The 22,481-nt window shown below is 39.6% G+C and overlaps 1 protein-coding gene across 11 annotated transcripts in view; it reads right to left on the reverse strand.

Moving 5' to 3' along the window:
* The window catches only part of LOC124297845 (CUGBP Elav-like family member 2), a 374,143-nt gene that overhangs the window by 328,207 nt on the left and 23,455 nt on the right, over window positions 1–22,481 (reverse strand). For 10 of the 11 annotated variants that reach the window (XM_046749175.1, XM_046749184.1, XM_046749177.1 and 7 more), the window contains exon 2: window positions 4,801–6,009. In XM_046749175.1, the coding sequence (XP_046605131.1) occupies window positions 4,801–4,970 (170 nt within the window). In that variant the 5' untranslated portion in view covers window positions 4,971–6,009. The remainder of the gene's footprint in view (window positions 1–4,800; window positions 6,010–22,481) is intronic. The other variant, XM_046749176.1, reaches the window with a different exon arrangement.

Raw genomic sequence — 22,481 nt, forward strand, 5'->3', positions numbered from 1 at the left:
TTTGATCGATTTGGCATTTTGTGAATTATATAAATGACAAAGTTCCAGAGAAGCAAATACATATGATGATATATCTTGAGAATGGATGAATGGATTTGAATGAAAACTAGTATCATGAAATTTTTTGGATCGTTTTCATGTAATGTGGTATCCCAGGACTTTAAAATCATTAATCACGAATCTGATTTTGTAGTTCGAAATTTGGATTGGATATTGTTCTTCTTTTTTTCTCTACAAACCTGGAACCTGCAATATGAGAACGCGAAGTTCGTGGGTTGGCTCATAGCCAGTCTAAGGTCGCTCGTTTTCTTCTTTCTTTTTTGTTCACATAAATGTTATAAACCTTTTTGGAAACCCCTGTCATACTAAAAAGCCGATATTTTCGCATGAACTTACAAATTTTGTGAATTTGGGACATTTAATTCGTTTGACAAACGTAATTTCAGTCTGTAATATGTCTAAGAATACTTCATTTTTGGCATTTACTACAATATTTTTAGAGAAAAAAATTATATTTACTAAATATTGCAGGTTACTTTGAAACAAGGAAACAGCGAGGAAAGAAATTGTCCGGGCCGATAATCCAATACTTGAAATTATTTTAGGGTATAAAATCTGTCGCGTATTTTTAAACGTTATGAATATATATTTGTATCGTGAATATTTATTTTCAGTTCAAATTTTGAATAGTATTTCAATTAAATTTGAGTAAAAGATGAAAATGTCTATGCTTATTATTCAATTCTCGTAATTTGTTGAATATTTTCGTATCATAAATAAGCAAAGAGACAATTCTAGACAGCTTGAAAACCAAATAGTTACTCACTTATATTAGTAATTTCACAATTTAAATCATTCATTCACTTCATACGAAGTGCAGAAATTTTGAAATCGAACAATTTCTTACATCACAAGATCCACATTACATAACAATTTCTAAAAATCGATTGAAAAAAAAAACACTTTTTTATATATATATATATATATATATTACGTCATACAAAAATATGAATAAACTCAAAGTGTTTTTTTTTAAATTGATATATATATATATATATCTTCATTCGGGGGCGTATAAAATTTGTAATGAATACAATCGTCCATTGTAATAATATTGAAGCATCAAGCTGATATTTTGCGGAAACGATATTATTTTAATTCTATATTTTACAACTTAGGTATAATATTTCTTTTCACAAATGTTTTTAGTATTTCGAATTATCCAATAAATATTTCAATTTTTTCATTTTTTATATGGCGATAAAGTTATGCTGCAGGTTTCATCGATGAATTATTTTTGGACGATTTATTTATAAAATCGAATATCGTCCAGTACCGAAAACCATTAATCTTTCATGAAATCATTGGAACTCGAAATTTCACACAAGATAATAATTTATCTCAGAAAAGAATAATCTTATACTTTTGATTTCAGCAATGCCAACCATCGTTAATTACATCGGTCAACACGAATTTTCAGTCTGGGTTCTAGACATCTAATTTCGATTTGCCCCACGTAATTAATAACAGAAATAACTGGTTTGTTAGATGAAGTTTGTTTTCGTAGAAATCAAGACATTTCAGTTTTTAGAAAAAATACCTTTCTTTTGAAACAATTATTATGAATAACAATCAAAGAAACTGCTAGCTTCACATTTGAATGTTTGAATAAAAGCAAAACTGAAGTTTGTTTATTTGTCATTTACAATAAATATATTTGAGAAAACAGGTAGTTTTTTTGAAAATCCGAAATATCGTTCTGGTTTCTACAAAATCAAACTTTATCTAATAAACCTATCTTTTATTTCGCTAGTTACATGGAAGAAATGAAAATTTCGTAACTAGAACTCAGACTCAAAGTTCGTGTTGGCAACCCGTGTTGATTATCATCGTAAAAAAGACAAAAGCAAACTTTGTAAGTAATAAATGAGGATGTTGGTAATATTATTTGATACATGGGATCAAAATTTATTCATTCAAATATAAACTGTAAAAAAATTACAATTTCTGTCGACCTGTGTTATTAATCGGATGAAACATCGTGGAAGGTCTAAATAAAAATTCTAGTTCGGTAAAAAAGAAGCAAACGATAGGCGGAAACCTCGTCCAACGCTTCGAACAATAACCAGACGTATTAGCGAGGACAAATAAAAGATAGCTCCAGAGCAGCAAAGCTTTAAGGCGTGCGGGAACGACAAAAATTAGTATCGCTGTATATACGAGAAGATAAGGCATCTGGCACGTCGTTGGCGAGATAAGGAGTCGCGGGCTAGGCCGTAATAAAATTAAGGTAACAGCAATTCGAGTTGTTCAACACAACGCAGGTGGAATAAATTGAAACGAAAAATTCGGTAAACATATAGCATCGAGGGAGTGATGATAAAGATACATCGTGATAATGCGCCACGAAATTCATTGACAACTATTACAGTTAAAATTATACGGAAAAGAAATTAAACCCCCGGAAAACAAGAAATTCGGATAAACAAAAAGAAGAAAAAAAAAACAAAAAATGTTTGGCTCTGTAAAATCAGATACATGGAAAAATGTTTGGCACTGGCGAATGATTCAATTACCTGCAAAATTGTATCAATAATGGGATCGATGGGCTGCTATAAATTGAGTGTGTACGAACAACGGTGTATTCAATTCGGTTGGTAAATTTGAACGCGAATTAAATCCACCTGCCGGGACTACGGCGATAAAACAGCAGTAAAATCATTGGTGAAAAATAACGACGAATACCTACGCGGTGTAAAATAGCGAGGACGGACGTTTTTTTTTTTTTCACAGATTAGATTACACCATGAGTGACGAGTGCAAATGTGTGAAGACAGCGAGAGATTTCGTCGAACCGATTTAATCGATTAACTGCACTACAGACAGCATTGATCAGCTAATGTGTTTATAGAACAAACTGTGTCGTAGAAATTAGGCGAATGAAATAAGGATTGGAAAAAAAGGACCGTCCGTGTGTGTCGTGTGTATGAGAAGCGTGACGGACTTGCGTAAGTCGATGTATACTCGTATTATCGATCTAATTATTAATCGAGCCAGGCATCCGGGTAATTACAAGAGTGCAAACAAGTAGGGTAATTGCGTTCGTGCCTGGTCAGTGAAAGCTTTCAGCCATCTCTTGGTCGTATTGCTTTTGTTTCGATTTTTAAACGTGCTTTGAGATGGATCTTTGAAGAATATTGTATCAGAGGAATTATCAGCAAGGGGTTTACAAAGAGACCCTTCAGACTGCGAAGATTGAGCTGAAAATGTTTCGTCGCTGTTTCAAGGTTGAAAATTTTTCACGCTACTCGTGATACGATCGCAAGGATGATAACGAGGACGTGAAAAAAGCATCTCACGGAGTACCGAAGTAGTTTTAACAAGCCCTTAGTCATGGTTCGCATCCAAGGAGTTTGGCAACGTCTTTTGAAACGTCTTATGCGTTTATGTAGCGTAACAGAATAATGAAGGGCTCAGAGACCCACCGAATCACTTTCCAACCGTCATGCGAGAAGACCCTTTCAATGTTGAGGTGGAATGGGATCTTCAATGCTCGGTGGGCTCAAGGCACAGGGTATTTAATGTATAGTACTGTGTAACTGACGAAAAGCTCTTTCACATTTCAGTCCGACCTTCGAGCTCTGTGACATATGCTTTTCAAAGATTTAGAGGACCGAGATGAAAGTCGTCGAAAACGTGAAATGTCTTCTTCGATCACCAGACTTACACCGGATAGTGTGTTTTCAGAATTAAGTTGACCGTAAAAAGTGACGAAGATCAGGTTCCGCTAATGGAAAGATGAAACAGCTTACTTCACCATCAATTGACTATTTGTTATTAGGTCAGTGTTTAGTTCACGTTAAAATTGAAAGATGGGAAGTTTCTCTGTATCAAATCGTCCGTACAGACTCAAAATCAGGTTCAGTTGAGTTCCTAAAGAACATTCTCAACCATCAATCGACTAACTACTTTCTGATGGATCAGTTTCCAAATGGAAGGAATGACATAATGTTATCAACTTCATATTCGAAAATTGAACCCTTCTGATTTTGTACCCCGATAGGAAATCGTTTTTTTTTTTCTTACCAGTCAGCAAGACGAGATTGTAAACTGCGAATAATGAGTTTGGACAACATTTTTGAAGTAAACGTCTAACAAATGTCGGACCCAAGATCAGGGTCTTGAACTTATTGGCAAGTAAGTAATCGATCAAAATGTTCAAGTACCTCAAACCTAGGTTCCATTTGTGCTTACTGCTACTTCCAGGAGGTTGGTTAGCCAAAAATTGATGCTCTTTTAATTGATAGCTTGTTTTAATCGAAATACTATTTTTCACACCGGCACTCAGACAAATTTCCCCTTTTTTCAATAGTCAATTTCATATTGCCATTCGTTGATTGTAATCAGCATCGATGCAATGTTGTAAAATTGAACATTAAATGATGTCAATATGACAAAAGCACACTTTGCCGTGAAATTCAGTGAACTTGCAGCAAGAAAAAGTCTTCCAAAAATGAGATAAGCCTAAGCGGAGTGTAACAGAACGAATCCATTGTACTTTCAACAAATCTGAAGCGATTTGAAATGATGCGATTAATATCTGATTGTGAGCTTTTGTTTACACCTCGAATATCATCCATCTTCGTATTTTTAGAAAAGTGTGCGTAAGTTACAAACAAAATAATTTTCAATTTCCAACCATCCAACATCCTTAGGCATCGAGCCTGTTTTTCGTTTCCTGAGACCCAGATAAATGGTTGAAAAAATTCATAGAACGGCGAAGGATAGACGAATACTCACGTGTTTTCCTTCTGGTCACTGTTACTCTGCTGCTGGGGTGGCTGCTTGGAGTAGGGATGAGGGTGAACAACGTTGTTGTTGTGCATGTGAACCTTGTTGGCGTTGCTGTCGGTCGGTGAACCCGGCGAGATTTTACCCGCCAGGGCGTTCAGCGAGTGGAGCATTTTCATGGGGGACCTCCTGGGGATGAAAACGCGGTGTCCGCCCAGCTGAGCGCTGGCTAACGTTGCGGAAGACAGCGTTCTGCTTGAGGTTTGAAGGTTTGAACCCCCAAACGCCGCTTAGCACACTTGACACACAACCTCTAGGACGACTTATACGGAATTTAGTGTAGCGCGGCACTTCACTTCACCACGAATGATTATTAGATAAAACGTTTTGAAAACGTCCTGCAAGGTACTCCGCCGGTGGCGAGTGGCTAAAGCAATATGGCGGAGCGGGAATCACCGATTAGATATCGAAGTTCGGAGTCCGGTTTGATCGATACACACTATCGTTGGAACGGACTAATCTCGAGAATCCGGTGCACACTTGAGGGTCTCAAAACGCTGAGACCCGGGCAAAGAGGGCGCAGCTTTATAATAAGTCAATTAAAAGTTTAAGTTTAATTAGAAACTTGGCCTGCCGTGCCGGCGGTGCAGTCTGGGTGTAGTTCCTTTGTTCCCTGGGGGTTCTTAAAGCCTTGTTGCAGCTTGAGCTTGCGGCAAAGGGTAGAGGGAAGGAGCTGCAAGAAAATCTGAACCGCTTCCGGTTGCTTCGCCGACGAATTTTCCCAACTTTTCCGATCTTCGAAGGCTTCCCGAGCTCGAGAAATTCACTTCACTAATAAACCAAAACCAGGGGGTGGGGGAGGGAAACCGGGCAAAAACAAAGAGACGAAAAGCGTCGTACTAATTGAACCACGATTCTCACGCACGAAACGATCCAAAAGCACCTGAGGTCCACGACTCGACTGAGGCGGCAAACGCAGCGCGGCTATCGCGCCTCCAGATAAGCGTTATCGGACGCGTCGATCCCCTCCATCATCTCGTCACCGTTGCGGCTCCGCCGGCACCCCTCAGCCGCTTTTCTCCCTTGCCGAACGAGCGTATTATTGAAAAATATTCCGCATTCAACACCTAGCCGAATTTCAGGTCCTGTCGTTATTTTGATCGGCTCTTCATCCTCGTTCTGCTGCGGCGCGTCGCGAGACGTCGCCCTTCTGGCTATCTGGAAGGAACATTCATTCGTTTTCTACTTTTTTCATGAACGGGGCTAAACGTTGTAGGGTGAAATCAGCATCACAGAGGTCAAATATGTTCAACGATGAGCTGGTGTTTTCGTTCTCAGGACAGACTTGATCCCACTTTTGACACCAGTTTCACATAAATGATGCGAGGAACATTCTGTATAGATCTAGGAAAAATTGAATAGTTCTTCCGACTATCTAAAGGGAACGTTCATTCGTTTTCTACTTTTTTCATGAATGAGACTAAACATGTTAGGGTGAAATCAGCATCACAGAGGTCAAATATGTTCAACGATGAGCTGGTGTTTTCATTCTCAGGACAGACTTGATCCCACTTTTGACACCAGTTTTACAAAAATGATGTGAGGATCATTCTGTATGGATCTAGGAAAAATTTAAGAGTCCTTTCGACTATCTAAAAGGAACATTAGTTCGTTTTCTACTCTTTTCGTGAACGAGACTCATCGTGTCCGTATGAAACGCATCATAGAGGTTAACATGTTCAACAGTAAGTTGGTGTTTTTGTTCTCAGGATAGATACGGTTCCACTTTTGACACCGGTGTTACGAACATTGCGAAAAAGTGATTCTGCAAGGATCTAAGTGAAATTAAATAACCCTCCCAGCAATTTCGAAGGGAAATTTTTCAACAACGGGGTCAAATGTATCTGTGAGACAGATTACAGAGGTCAAATTTTCAGCTAAAGAGTCGTATCCTTATTTGAACTTAAAGGCCGGGCCTCTTCTGAAAACAATTTTTCGAAAATTGTGTTTCGAATCCTGTTGCAAGTATCAGAGAGAGATTTGATAGTCTTTCCATGAATTTGGCATCTCAAGAAACATTTGCAATAATTGCAACATCATAGGTTGTTCGAGGTCATGGAGAGTTCCAGCAGAGGAAATTGATAAGCTGTTTTATTGCGACACCGGAAATCCACAGCTCGTTTTGAGGTTTCAGGCGTTGGAAAATTTACGTCCTAAAAAGAGAATTCACCCTTGTACCCCAGTTATTTTATTCGCTGGGTATGAGGGGTTGAGCATAACGAACGACTGCACGACTTGAGGGCGAATGTTTTCCCGGATTCAGCGACATGATGAACGACCATCGCGGCGAGGAATCCACGCCGAGCCTCAAAAGTAGTATTCAAACAACTGCCAACTGATATAATGTGATGTGCATGCGTAATGATCATAAAATCAAGCCAGAATACTGACAATGAATCAAATTCGAGACAATGAAATAACGTTGTTTGCTTTGGCAACCGGAAGTAGCCCCTTTCATTATATTCTAAGTCAGCTATTTTGTTCCTTCGACCCACGATTTGCCGATTAACAGAGTAATCCAGATCTTGGTAAGAATAAAGAAATTGACAAAAAAAAAAAAAAAATGCTGGTATCGCGAGGAGTTTGTTTTGATTTTTATACAAGTATCGAAGGTATCGTCCGACGTACGTATACCGATGAATAAAATGGTTAGACATTCCTTCATGCAACCGCGTCACGCCACTTGGACGCTGACTAAGATATGGATAACTTGCCAGCTCAGGTGACATCTTTGCTGATTCTTAGTGCAAAGTCAGCCGTCAGACTTTACATGACCTGTTCGTCGTCTCACACACAGTCGAGCATATAAGATAGATTCAAAGATAAGACTAACTCAGCGCCGCGATTCGGTTGGTAAAAATATCTGAATAACGAAAACTTGTTCACTGGTCTCATTCAATTTGCATCGATTGCTTCTGACGGGCGATGATGATCCGTAATGAATTTGACCAAATGCTAGATCGACACGAGCCGAGAAGTGGCTTTGAAGCGTAATTGTAACGGACAGGAGTGAAATTGAACCGTGAAAGAGAGTGGGGGGCTGGGTGGAGAGGGGAGGAGGGGAGAAGGAGAGACGAGACGAACGGGGTCTGTTTCCTAGTGACAAACAGGAGACACGGTATTCGGACGATTCATAGCTCGGATGATATCGTTGTTACCGCACAGCTAAGCATATCGCGTGTTCAACACCACAACAGAGAACCGGCATGTCTAGATAAACACGGGAGAATCCCTTTTCAGACATAGCCGTGGAGTAATAATAATAACAATACTGATGTCACCGCGACGTAGAGGCTTTGTTGTATCCTCGCAAATTTGCCCAGTGTCATATCGTCCATTCCCAACTCCCCCAAGTAATAGATTTGTTTTATTGGATTTACATCGTACCTTGAATTGATATTTCCCAACGTAAGATGTCGTGAATGTATCTCAGAGAATTAATGATTATCTGGCAGGCAGAAAAATTGAACTCACAACGTTAAAATTGAATAAAATAGAAAAACAGAAACACCGAAGTTTACATGTTTTTGAACGTTCTCATACGAATGAAACCTTTTCTGGAACTGTTGAGTGTCATAAGTTAAGTCATTCGAATTTAGTCAGATTCATTTCTAGCAGGGACATTGTTTCATTGGTTTTCACTACCATTGAGGAAAATAGCATTGTTAGAGATTTTTGAAACAATTTTTACTCTTTTCGTAACTCCTGGTTCAGTATAGTTCAGCCAAATCATCCTTAAACCCAGTTTACCATGTAACACCAGCATATTCACTTTGTCAAACTCGATTGTCACTCATGCGTCGAGTAATCGCAGAGCCGAAGGTCTACTTTTCGAAATTATTTCAATGGTAGATTGTGCATCAAGGAAGCAAAAAGACTTGGCCCTCATGGTGCACACGATACTTTATCTAACAAAGTATGGCTTAATTTTTTATAGCGGAGCACAAAAGGAGCACTTTTTAGTAGTAGAAGGTTAAAGTGCTCTTTTTTGTACTTTCGTAAAAGCGGTTACTTCACATACGGAACGCAGGCAAAAAAAAAAAGGCTGAACACCTGAAAATCATTTTCTTCAAATGTAGATATCAACAAAACTTTAAATCGATACGTTTTACGATATTCTTTTAAAATTCAAAAATAAACTCCCCAACGTCATGGAAATTATTAATGCTCGACTGATGGGCAGAACTCTCCCCTGAGAGTGGACAGAAGTTCACGCAATGACGGTTCGCAATTTTAATAGCAATATTAGCAACATTAGCAATATTAGCAATACCCGGTGGTCCAATAACAGTGAGTATTATTGTGAGTTCACGAAGCGTAATTGAAACACCATGGATATCAATAGAATAGAGTAGCGACGCAGGTTTTAGTGTAACGAGAGGTTAGAACAGCCGATGCGCAACGATCGCGCGGAAAATTGCACACTGACTAATTGACTAATTAGTGATTAGTGATGGAATCCTCCGCCGCCAACCCCGCGTCTATTGACGGATTACTGTTTTCGGTCGGCTTTTGGTTGCCGTTTATAATACCCAACGCCGTGCAGAACAGGGTGCTCCATTGAGCCTCCCGAAGCCCTGCGGGCATAAATATTGTCTGTCATTGAAGCTAGAAGCTCTTTCGCTCCGATCCGACGAACGATATAAATCAGGACAAAAATTGCAGGATAAAAAAAAAATGTTGAAAAAAAAAGAAATGGAGAAAAATCATTCGAGTACGTTCTATTGGCGGATTGGCAACTTGATCAAAGGCTCAAGATTCAAACAAGAGGGTAAGAAGAGAAGTCACGAAATTAAGGAGGAAACGAAAGATAAATAATGAATGAGCTTGCAGCCCCAGTGTCCTTAGGGATTCATTTTGCGCTTTTTCTTCCTTCGTTCTTTTTTTCTACAGCTCGTTTTCATCCTTGGTTTTTTTTTTTTATTCCGCGCAGTCGAATGATGGAAAACGGTCTTGAAGCCGACCCTAAATCGGGTCGGGTTGCAGGGCGTCAGGATCTTCAATCACCAGATTGCTCAATTATGGCTCTCTCGAGCCATTGGGAAGCTGCAGACGCGGTACACGTTGCTTTTCCGTTGACGAGGGAACATTTAGCGAGCCTAAGCACATCGGCCACAAACAAGTTCCGAAGAAAAAACAGGGACGAAAAGAAAGAAAAAAGAAGAAAAAACAAAAAAAAAAAAAAAGAAGAAAAATCCACCAACGAAAATGGACCCTCTTAAGATACTTTCGGGGACTGAAAGAGAAACCGGAAATAAATGATAGAGGATACTGCATCATCGAAGCTATTCTGTCAGTCGAAAAACATGATTCAATAAATCCGCAGACGGTCACATTCAACGTACGAATTCAGCATCCTTGGCTCTGATAATCTGATTAATGGAGGAACATTTGTCCAGAAGATTGGCTCGTGAATGATCGCCACGCATCTTTGTATCTCAGCTAATCTTCGCGATAGTCTAAATTTTTAGATCGTTAGATCTGTTTTCAATTAGACAGTGAACGATCTTTGTCGAACGAGTCAAGTTCCCAGAAATCACCTCATGTGCAGTTTACGTTCTATACAGACATTGTGAAAATCTCAAGAGAACTGGAACCATTCTAATAGACTGAATCTCGTCAAGCCTGAGATAAATTCACCGATAGCTGAAGATCTGAGTTTTGTGTGATTTGAAGAGAATGAATTACGTTTCTTTGGTGAAAGAACAGTTTGTGGAAGGAGGGAGGGGTTTCAATCGACTTGCGAATGCCAGCCGGATGTCCGGAACATTGGTTCAAATAATTACATAAAACTTTGGGGATATAAATTTGTGGGGGGTTGAAGCAATTTTCCGGTATTTAAGAATCGACCGGCGAAGAGTCGGAGAAGTTAGAAAGAACAATTGGTGTAATTAGTCTAATTGCAGTGTGCCGAAGTACCCGAGTCTTTGGCGGGACTCGTTATTTGCCTGGAATTTTATGCACCGCGATTATTCCACCTGGTCCGATCAATCGGTCGGATAGCAATAATCCCCCGCGAAGGATTTACGACCCTGAAAGATCGACGAGAGAATTAACGACCAGTTGGTCTTTCAATTCGCACTAAAAACCGCAACTCACACGAAGCGAAATTTCGCAACTACTTTTCTCTAAACACAAATGATTCACTGCTCTTTGAACGTTCGGTGGACTTTCTTCGCCGCCTTTTCTTCCGCTTCGTTGTCGTTGGCAAGCTTCAAGAGTCGTGACCCGTTGACTGGATTTGAAAAGTTTTAAACAAATTCAATAACATAAGTTACGCTGCGCTTGCTCCGAGGCAGTCGCAATATTTTCACCGCCCGGCAGTGTATATTCAAAAGGTGTATAACGTCTACCACGTCTATACAAACCGCCGTCGTACACATCTAACTCAATTTTTGTTAGATTCAAAAGTTGCTCGCTTTCTTCCATCCAACTTGATACTCGAAAAAGTACCGGGGATTTATTCCTCTTCCACGTTGACGTTGAATAACGCTGTATAAAAGTAAGAAAGTATTACATTCTTTGGTCAAACAAACTTCATCCTCTGGCGTTGACTTCATCGAGTGAAGGTCTTCTACTAGACGAATCGCAAGTTCGAGTTTTGTATTGTCATGAAAAGATCAGACTTCGATCAGGATCACTCTTTAGATCAGGAGTATCTTGTTCATATCAACACAACGGTTCAACGCACATTTCTGAACGCGTTTCACATTTGTTTAAAAAATCAGATGTCTCGAAGGGGACGAAATACTTCGCGCATACCCGGTGCAATAAACATTCCAAGCAAACGGTTGAAAAGTCACTAAAAACAAGGCCAAACGATTCTAACGGCACGAATCAAAGGCCAATCTTTTGTTGCTCTAGGTCATGGAGTTATCAATGTAACATTTGACCAAACAGCATAGAAGTAAAATTTTCAAAGCTTCTGAATAGTTAACTTGTCGTCATTTCACGTCAAGCAGATCACTTATTTGTACGACTATCAACGCTTTCGATTCACGTTAGGTACGTTATACTACCACTCGCCAGTGTACAAAACAACTCTGAGCTAATTCAAAGGCGACCGTGTGATTGGATTGGTTAGTAGGAGGTAACAAAACTGCCGTTTCTACGCGCAGTCTCTTCTTATGTAGCTCATATCTTAGTCGTTTATGGATAAGTTTGATTGTCTACTGTTATTTTCGTAGTTCGTTTCACACGCTTTGAAGCCATCATACTCATATTCATATCTGACCTTGATGTGGTAGCAAAAAAGCTGTCAATAGTCGTATTTTTGTTTTTCAAGTATTCTGTCCAGTTTGGTTTATCTTGTAAAATAGGCTAACGATATGTCAGATTCAACTGACAAAGTGGATTTACTTTTTGTAAACTGGATGTTTCTGAAAAAAGAAAAGAATCAACATTTGCGGAATTTTTGAAAGTTCTGAAAGTTCTCATTTTTGTTTTCAATAAGAGTCAAGCATCGTCTTCATCTGAACTGAGTTGCGAAGTGGGATTATTTTCTTTATAGCGGTTATTAAAAAGAGTAACATTGAGAAGAGTTATTAAAGGACAGAAAAAAATCCCAATTGGCAACTTGGGATGAATGGGAGAAATGCTTCTGTTTTTTTAAAAATTAATATAAACTATCAAAATTTTCACAAAAAATTCGCTTATTTTGATGTTCTTTATTTCTCTAATAGGCACCAAACAGAAAACTATCTCACTTCGTCACTCGGGCTGTATGATGGGTATATCTTCAGATTACTACAGAAGTAACGATAAAAAAAAATCTAATTGGCGAAATACCTTTAAAAAAACAATGTAATTTTTTGATAGCGTTCTTTAGTACTACATTCGTGTGAGTTGATATGTGAGTATACTGGTTCAAGACCGCGTGAAATCAGCCACAGGCATCACTATAGACAATTAAACTTTCATCTATAAGCAACCGACCGGAGTACTAAAATATCTGTTCTATCACTTCCACTAGGTAACCAACCGAATCACGAAATGACCTTTGGATCAGCTCAGAAGCTTGCACCCATTTTCAGTACAAGAAACCTGATGAAGATCGAGATCGATGATGGTCGTTCAAAAAAGTAGTCCGTTCGATTTGAAATGTCACTAGAACGTAAGAAGCCCAGCGCAAGAGGAAAAGACAGGATAGTCCAATGTGCAGATGTGAAAGATGAGCAACAAGTGATAAGTCTTGATAATCGAGGCGGTTCAACGTCATCCGTTTTATTCGCTCAGCCATTGCCCAACAAAAAGGACGCGATTAATTTGTTTAATGGTTCTCGTCTCCCTGCAGCAGTCCATTCTTAACGATCGATCCAATTTTAATAAAAGCTCGTGTTCAAGTGCAGCGGCAAGTGCAGGCCGGCGGAATGATGGGCGACTCTTTTTCTACTGTCCAACGGCACAGTCATCGGTCCAGAATGACAATCGATTGAAATAGAACAAAGAAGTTGGTCCGTTTCGATCGCCGTTGAAAGAGGACAACTTGCTTTCGAGAGTGAAAAGTCGAGAAGAACTGGTCACATCGAATGGCCTTTCTTCTTGTTGTCCAAGTAGAGTTTCATGATCGATTGCGCTCGAGTGAGGGAAAAGTTGATAGTATAATGGCGTGGCGCGAGTTCAACCCGAGAGTTTGCGAACCGAATGGGAAAGTTCGACAGTATCTCTGATCCTGAAGCGTCGGGGCTTTTCTATGATCGTTACTTCGAGGTATCGTCCCTTGTCTACTGGACAGGTCGCCTTGGCTCCGGCGTTCGTTAAAGAGGATGGCTGTTGGACGCAACACGCGACTGTGCGAATTCTTAAAGCTGAAGGCTTCGAGCACGCGGAGTTATTATCGGAAATGAATAACTAATTTCAATAGAAAGACGAAGAGCGGTACAGCGGCGCACAAAGCACTGATGACCCGGTGCATTACCATGATTGCTTCGACGAGAAACCGTAATTCTCTAATGCTTTCACGTCTCTATGGCTCGAACTGCTTCCCCGGACTCCATTCACTGAATTTAGTACCTGCAATCACTTCGGAGTTCGGAACCGTGTTGTTTTTTTTTTTTTTTTTTTTCTTTTTGTTTCGAGACAGTAATATTCGCGGACTTGATTACAAACACTCAAACGTTACGAGAAAAATAAATAAATAAATAAATAAAAAATAAATAAAAAAAATTTCAAGAAACACTTTTACGGCAGAGTAAAAGGAGAACGGAAATATTTTGCGAGACAGATAACTTTGTCACCGGTGAATTTCGCCCTGACTTACGACCCACGATTCGAGCCCAAGTAGGTGGAACTGTGACTTGAGTGAATTTATGGCCCGGCAATCAAAACATGACAAAAGCTGCGGGGTTAATGGAAAACAGGTTTCAGGACGTTAAGGGTTAAAATAGTGTCAACGACTCGCGACACGCACTCTCAAACCATTTACGGTGCAGGGCGTTGACTGCTCTGGACTTTATATTGACCAGAAAACTGCAGGGTTCAATCTTAAGCTTATTTAAATGGCGCTTTGAAAGAAACTTACGTGACAACGCGATATCGCTACCGAAATTGCATCGCTGTTGAAGTGAAATTTTTCATATGAATCAAATTTTTAATGACAAAGGTTGTAGATATTCTAAATTCTAGCACAATGTTTGGCGCCACCTGGTGGCAGTAAATATCTAAAACCAACAGTCTTACTTGACCTAAAAAGTTTTATTCTCTCCTCTTTTGCGTTACAAAACAATTTTACGTGACGGAATCATAGCATAACAACTGGCAGAGATTTCTCCGTGCCTTGATATCTGCAAAACTAACCTCAAATTGACCAGCTGTTGTTTCCGCGCCATATTGGTCATCCACGCTCATGAGTGAAAATAATTCTTCACGAAGTCTTAAAGTTTGTTTTCTATTTCCTGTTTTTTTTTTTTTTTGCGAAGGATTGTTATGATTTTTGTGCTATCGTAATCCGTGCTTCGTTCACGGGAAGATGTTTCAGACAAAACCCGAATTTTCTACGCGGGTATTCGTATCTGAAATTTACTCCTCACTCTCTCGTCCATTTCCATAGTGGATATTTAGTGCCCCATTTTTACACCGGTGATATTTGTAATCCATGGAACCGGGCATGCGAGTTTACTGTCAAGAGCATCCCGCAGCGACACTTCGCTTCGCAGGCGAGAATAACGCCCCCTTCGTCTTATCTCCGTGGGCGGGAATTTTGTATATTATCGCCTCAAGTGCCTATGGGTCACATCTGGTGCCGGGAAAAGCTGGTCCATACGCCCCCGGGTGGTTGTCACATCCAGATGCGTTCTGATCGTATCGAAACTCTCCCCGATATCGCTGGTTTATGCCACACTTTCAAGCTTTTACGACCTGTCGAAGATGACGTGATTCTCACCATTTCCACATTCATTTTATCAAGCAAGTGCGTATCCTTCGGTCAAAAAAGGATAAAATGAAAATACCGTGACAAACAAATAAGGATCCAAAATGGTAGCTGCGATTTGATCGAACGGAATTTTCTCAATCGCGTAAAATCAATGAAATTAATCAAAAATTTCAGGATTGTTCCTGTTTATTTTTATCACATTGGAAAACCTTTACGCAAGCTGAAAACCTATAATCAATATTTCGATGTAGGTGAAAATTTACAGAGAATGAAATGAATTCTGATCAAAGCATGCCGTAGTTCGATTTAGAAATTATTATTGACGGTAATTCTATTGCTACAGAATGATCGAATGAACAAATAATTAAATTAAGGCGTTAATGAACTGATTTAGCGATGCATCTCCTGTTCCATCAATTCTCTGCATGATGAATAAATAGAGAAATAAATTAGGAAACTATGCATTCAAATTACCGATACTCAGCTGCTGGCTGTAAAGTTATTGCAATACGCTTCGGCAAAGTAATGTAAATTATCGAACACAGCCTGGTTCGCTCAATATTCAGTGCATTTTCGCCATGTCGTCTTCTGCAGTTGGAACAGGCGTCTCGTTTTCTTTTCAGGATAAAATAAATCGAGGGACGCAATGTCGGTCGCAGAATCGTGTAACAAGAACGAAGTATGGCAGTACGAACAGCAGAAGAGAACTTTGTCCAGATGCCCATTAATGTCGCAAAGAAAAGCTGCGCCGAAGGCTGGGTTGGCCTCTTATTCATCCGCCAGACGCGTCCAAGTGCCTCTTAAGCGACACGCGACAAGGGCACGAGTCCTGCTGTGAAATGGACCATCGTTTCGAGTTGTGGTCGGGAACTTTTGATGCTTTTATTTATTGAGAAGTATTAAAAATGGCAAATCGAGGGTTCGAAAGGTGCAACCGAAGTCAACCGAATTGGATTCAATTGAAACGTTGTTTTTTCACTGCAGAGAAAATTTGTAGATCAACGAATTCGAGCAGAAACCAAGACACAGGAAGTTCAGGTTAGTAAACTTATCAACTTACTATTTAGAGATCATGCCAAGCTATTCTGACAAGGAAAGTATTCGAAGTGTACTTCACTGTTTTTTTTTTTTTTTTTTTTTCATTTTGTAATATGTTGTTGAATATAAACAGAAAAAAATAATGGACATGTATTTTTGATGGGTCAGTTCATTAGTAAAAATGTCAAAAACGTCCATTATTATCTGTTGACATTGAATAACGACCAACTATAGTTTTATGAAAAAATTTTATGCCTCTATGCCTCTAAATTCAGGAAAATTGATTGAATTGATTTTCAGTGACGGTTAAGAGTAAATCGATTGAGAGCGTTAGTTTTTTGTTCATTAGGTAAAAAGAAATAAGCATTCATCAATGTTTTCTGATGTAATACAATATATTACGAAATCAAGAAAATCGCGGTAAGTTACACTTCCGGTACTTTCTTTATCACGACAAGCGATACGACCTTGACATTGAAATGGAAGGAATCGAATATGGGATCTTCTTGAAATAGTCACCAACTAAACGTTTCAAACATCGCACGATGCTTACGAATCCATTATCTCAGGTTAACATAACACAACAACATAAAGATTTGGATTTCCCTTTCACCAAAAAGAACCGACGAGTCGACAAATCTGAAGACATTCAGTAACGGCTGCAAGACACGTTTTATATTTTGTTTTCTGATTTGCAGTAGCTGTGCTGGAGGGATTTTTGTCAACGGCAAAGAAGCCTTCGCTGCTCCATCAATTCGCGCTTTTATCAGCTCAAGCCCAGATTTATTAAAAAAAACATTACTGACCTATGTGAGAAATTTTTTTTTGCTTAGAGTGAAGAGAAGTAACGCTAGGTACGAATCGCTAAGTGCGTTGAACATTTATTGAGTCATAATGTACTTTTATGTGGCATCCTGCAGTCTATTCGTATCAAACGTACTGCACCACAATTCTGAAAACTGGACAATAAATGGTTTCTTAATAAGTTTTACAAACCCACATTTCATTCAACGTTTACTGCTGAAGAATATACACGCCGTTAAACTTATCTGGTTTTCTCGACTTATTACTAACGAATTGATGTAGATTTTAAAAATATGACGACGTTTATACCGCAAGAGTTCCTGAGACTTACGGATTTGAGGCTATTTTATAATTGTGATCAAGTCTCGGTGGGATTTGTTAGTAACGGATTGTGTAATCACTTTTTTCGCATTTGTCTTTTCGTCTGGGATTTAATTTGCAGTGTACAAAAACGGTAACGTATGAGATGAGAGGTGAGGTGAGATATAAACTGGGTCTGCGCAAGCGCAGAACGGAGGATAGAACAGATTGCTACGAAGTTATCTGGTTAACTCGACGAAACAACGGTACTAAGTTAGCACGTAAAGTTAGCGCCAGTTGGCACCAGCCTGGCAGAGAGAGAGAGAGGGAGAGAAAGAGAAAGAGAGATAGAGAGTCATAGCACTAGCGCCACTAACTGTTTCATTGTTTCATAATTGACTCATTTGCAGCTCCACCGTTATGCATATCTATTAACTAATCCCCGCAGAGCTGTGCCGGCGTCGCGAGAGTATTTCGCGAATTTTCCAACCACCTCGAGCCGTTTTTCCTCCATCCAGAGCTTCATGTGAGAGGGAAAAGTAATCAACAAACATGGCTCCCGTTATTACGAATGAAACCAAAAATTCGGGACGTTCTCTCGAAATTGTGTATTGGCTGAAATTTCGTCTTGAGAAAATTTTTCTTAGAATCTATCCGCTCTGCGTAAGCAAAGCGAAAATTTTTCCGAAAGTAAGGGTCGAAAGAAAGAAAAACCACCACCGGGACCATTCGTAACCCCTGGAAATGCAGAATGCCGGCTAAAATTCACTGCCGTGCCGCATCGCGTTGGGGAAAGGAGAGGAACTCTCCAATTTGCGTACAGATTTAGCGATTCTGTTTGTCGGAAAGTCCCTGCCCCAGTTACCATGCAAATTTACTGCCCGCCCTCCTTTCTCCGCACCTCATATGAGGAAACTGAAATTTGCGTAGGTGGAAACCAACCGAGAAGGTCACCCCTCTACTTTTACAAATAAAAAAACAATGACGTTTGCCCACAGCCTCTATCGTCTATTTCGTTATGCCGCCTTATCCGCAAACAATTTCTTTTTTTTCTTTTATTTTTTTTTTTTTTCTACTCTGGCCCCCCGAAAAGAATGGAAGTCATCTGCGAAATAGCAACAACAACAAAAAAAAAAAAACAAAAGAAAAGTAAAATGAATAAACGGATAATAATAAATCGACCGATCCATCCACACTGACACCGGAACATGTTTCATCTGTGAAAGTGTTTAAATCCATGAAGTTATTAACCCTCGAAATACTGCCGCGACATTAATTCCGAAAATGCAACCGACTAGAGTAAAACAGAACAGGAGGAAGAACTGATTTGCAGCCGAGTAACCGTGCCAAATTGAAAACTTGAATATTTATGTTTAATTTAGTGGTTCGGACGTCGGGACAACATTTCAGGTCTCTGTCAGTAGGATCGATCTTCCCAATTGCGCGAATTGATTTACACGATAAATTCATCCGTTGTCCCACTTAATCGCGTTCATTAAAGTTATAACCGAAAGGATTCCAATTTTGTCTGCAAATTTTATTCGCCATGCAGTTGAGCTCGCTGTCTTTTCAGTTCTTGTACTCGACTATCTCCTCGGAAGTTTCCAACTTTGGTCTGACAATGACCCGTCTATCTAATAAACACATCAAGAAATTGTTCAAGCTCAAACTAAAGTGCGGGTGGGTGGTTAATTCGCCCGCACTTAGCTGCCCACTCGGTTGTCATCCACGCGTGACACCCTTCCTAACTCCGTGGAAACTCCGGGCCAACTTGACGACCCACTTCGCCATCCTGTGCTCAACACTTGGTCCGTAATCAAGTTTGCCTCGCCGGATCGATTCGAATCGATCTGCGAGTCTTGCTCGAGTGGCGATCGCCGCGCTGGCACCATTTTGGTAACGTCACGAAAATTCGACCCACTATTTTCCGAATTGATTGAAATTCTTGGACAGTCCGGCTGCATGCAAAAAATTGATAGGATCACATGTCGAGTCCGAAGGAAGCGTCTCATCGTATGATTTGAACTCGGCTGGGTCGAGTAGCAGGCGAAGGATACGAGCAAACGAGGTCCTGACGTTCCTGAATGAAAGTGTCGCGGTTTTTCCGAGAGGAGTGGAATTAACGGTGCAATCCATGCGGTGCTGAGGGCATATTGATCCGGGAAAATGGCCACTTTTCCGAGGTGAGTACGTGACCGATTGAAAATTTATGTGCGAAGAAGGTGCGGTAAGGGGCAGTCAAGGGTCGATTCAAAGGGCGGAAGCTGCGGCCACTCCGCATGGAGAGGAAAAGAGAGGAGTGGAGAGGAGAGGAGGGGAGAGAGGGAGCTACTCATAGTGGGTTTATGCATAAACCACCGGTGAATTTTTTGTTTATGCAGAAGAGCATAAAAAAGGATATCCTGTTACCATAAAAGTAATACGTGCTATCTCGAGGGAAAAAAGGTCTCAAGACTAACCATGAAACATTCGATTTCGCCGGCCGGTTTCTCTTCAAATTTTTAAACCACACTTCCGCTGCATGATTCGACCTCAATTCCACCATCCAGAGTCTGATATTGCAGTGTGAAATTTTGTCTGCAATGATTTTTTACTGCTTTCACGATCAGGAAATCGTCTTCCAAGTCTTATTGCAACTTTGAATAAAGGCTGCGGACATTGCGGTACATCAGTCCAGGGATTCCGAGTGAAAACAAAAGAGTTTCACTCACTTGATTGTAGCTAAAACAAGCTTTTGGTACAGTGAGAACGGACGTTAAAGCGAAACGAGGTGATTCACGGGTAGTTTATGGCTTCTTGGGGATAAGGTAACCAATCCACCTGACATATGGTATATAGGTATACGTGCATCAGGACGTAAAAAATCGTTCGATTTCTTTACACAACTGAAGAAATCGTGATTTGTTTGTATATACGCACAAATCAGTAACGCAGCGTCACTATTTTATTTATGAGTTAGCGGTAGGTCGAAGTACATACAAACAAGCCAACAAATTAGAACTCTGAGTTATTATGAATGATGAATTTATAGAACGTTAGCCATCGTTTATTTTCACAAGTTTGGCCATTCCGCTCACGCTCCGTTGCCACTAAAATTCTAACACCAACAAAAGAAACCAATGGAATTTCGAATGAATGAAGGGATATCATAAAAACGATACCTGAACTCGCGTACACCGCTACTGTACACTGGGAAAAAAAGTTATAGGATTTAATAAATATTAATTGATCCGAATAATCCATGCGTTTGAATGGTACGTAGAGTACATTCTCATTCAAAGCGACAATTTATGTAGTTTTCGATCAGAAAATTCAATATTTTGGTCGGATAAAGAATAATTAAAATGAATTAAATAAAGATACGTTTTTAATAAACAGTTTTTTCACTAAAAAAATGTTTCCATCTGCAATGGGATATTTTCCCGTTCAAAGAAGACATGGCGTTGTACAAAATAAACTGAAATCACAATGCTAACCCTCTATTTGAATTAAAAATTCATTTCAATCATTCAATGATTCACTGCACAAGACATGCCATTGTCAATAAATAAGTACGACAGCGTTACTTGAAAATAGTTTTTCGAAGACATGAATGGTTTAAAATCATGACCCAACATATCATACTGTATAATACGGTCAGCAGAAATATGTGGTCCAAATCTGCCAATTGCCAAGGGATCAGGTACAAACATCTTTGACGTTACTTTTGAAGCGGGAAGGCTTGCCATCTAGTGGCCAAAATTAGTACTACTCGGAATGAATTTATTATTTCGCTTAAAGAGCATGAAACATGCACGTCAAAGAATCAGAAGATTAACAAATCGATCAAAATTTTGTTACGGTGAAATTAAAGAGATGACGAAATCAATTTCAAAGTTATATTTCATTGAAATAGTCAATTACTTCAATTGAATATGGGACATATATTAACTTTACAACTCTTTCTTGGTTCCACTGAAACATACCCTCGTGTGCTTGGATGAGCGTATAATGTGATAATCAAATTAATTTTCTTCAATGAATATTAAAATTTGCCTCGTGAGATAAATTCTTGTTTCAACATATTACACATTTTTTTGATTAGTTTTATCACTATTACGTCGAACAAACGTCGCATGGAACCAACTATACTATCTAGCAATAATATTAATACTTCAACTAACGTGGAAATGTTGCTTCGAACCTCTTAGCACTTTTGACTCAACATGCTCAGTGGATCGAAATCTATTTTTTCACGAATCAAATGACGTTAGTCGATTCAAGCGAAGGTGTCATTCCGAACGAATATGCACTTATTTGAAATACATTGGACTCAAAAGTATGCAGCATTTGAATTAATGCATCACCATCTTTGTTTCAACTGTAAAGAAGTAGTTGGTTTGAGTAAGAAATTGTTGGAATCAAATAAACTAGAAGTCAAATAAGTCAGGTATTTGGTACTATAACTTTTTTCTCTAATTATAATTTTTCGATCTTGTGCCGAAATATGTTCGTACTCGGTGACCGGATAGCAAAACGTAAAGACAGCATCACCATCATTTCACAAAGTCTCTGAGAGTGATAAAATCTAGTCCAGTATAGGAGCGAAGGTAATTTGGAGGAACACACAGTGTCTGGAAAGGCAGAAGCCATTCTTTATGTCCCATTGGATACGAGGGGCTGGAGTTTGACTGGTGGAAAAAGTTGGTTGATCGTTTGATGGGTTGTTACGAGTTTGCCGGCTAGAATATAGCGAGGAAGAGACTCTGACGGACCATTTGACCCCCGGCATGCCGCTTATACGTCATAACGCTCCTATCGATTCTTGATTCTTCCAAGCTATAACGTTTACTGCTACTGCCTTTTCGATAAACATTTCCTCCGGGTCTTTTCCAGCTATCTCGGATTCTGCCACACTACCCGGACAGTATATTTCTTTCCAGCTGGGAAGGGAAAATGGAAACCCGAGTAAAAATAATCCGACGATTCGCTGCTTTCCAGTAGCTTTCAGTTTCTGGACATTTCGTACTGGCTCTCATAAACTTCCGAGACTCACAGAGCCTTTCCGGTCTACCTTTCGCATTCCGGATTACGCAACGAAAGTTCAAAAACGAATGTAAAAAGGCAGAATAATGTC

Source organism: Neodiprion virginianus, chromosome 2 (genome assembly GCF_021901495.1).
Source record: "Neodiprion virginianus isolate iyNeoVirg1 chromosome 2, iyNeoVirg1.1, whole genome shotgun sequence".
NCBI classification, from domain to species: domain Eukaryota; kingdom Metazoa; phylum Arthropoda; class Insecta; order Hymenoptera; family Diprionidae; genus Neodiprion; species Neodiprion virginianus.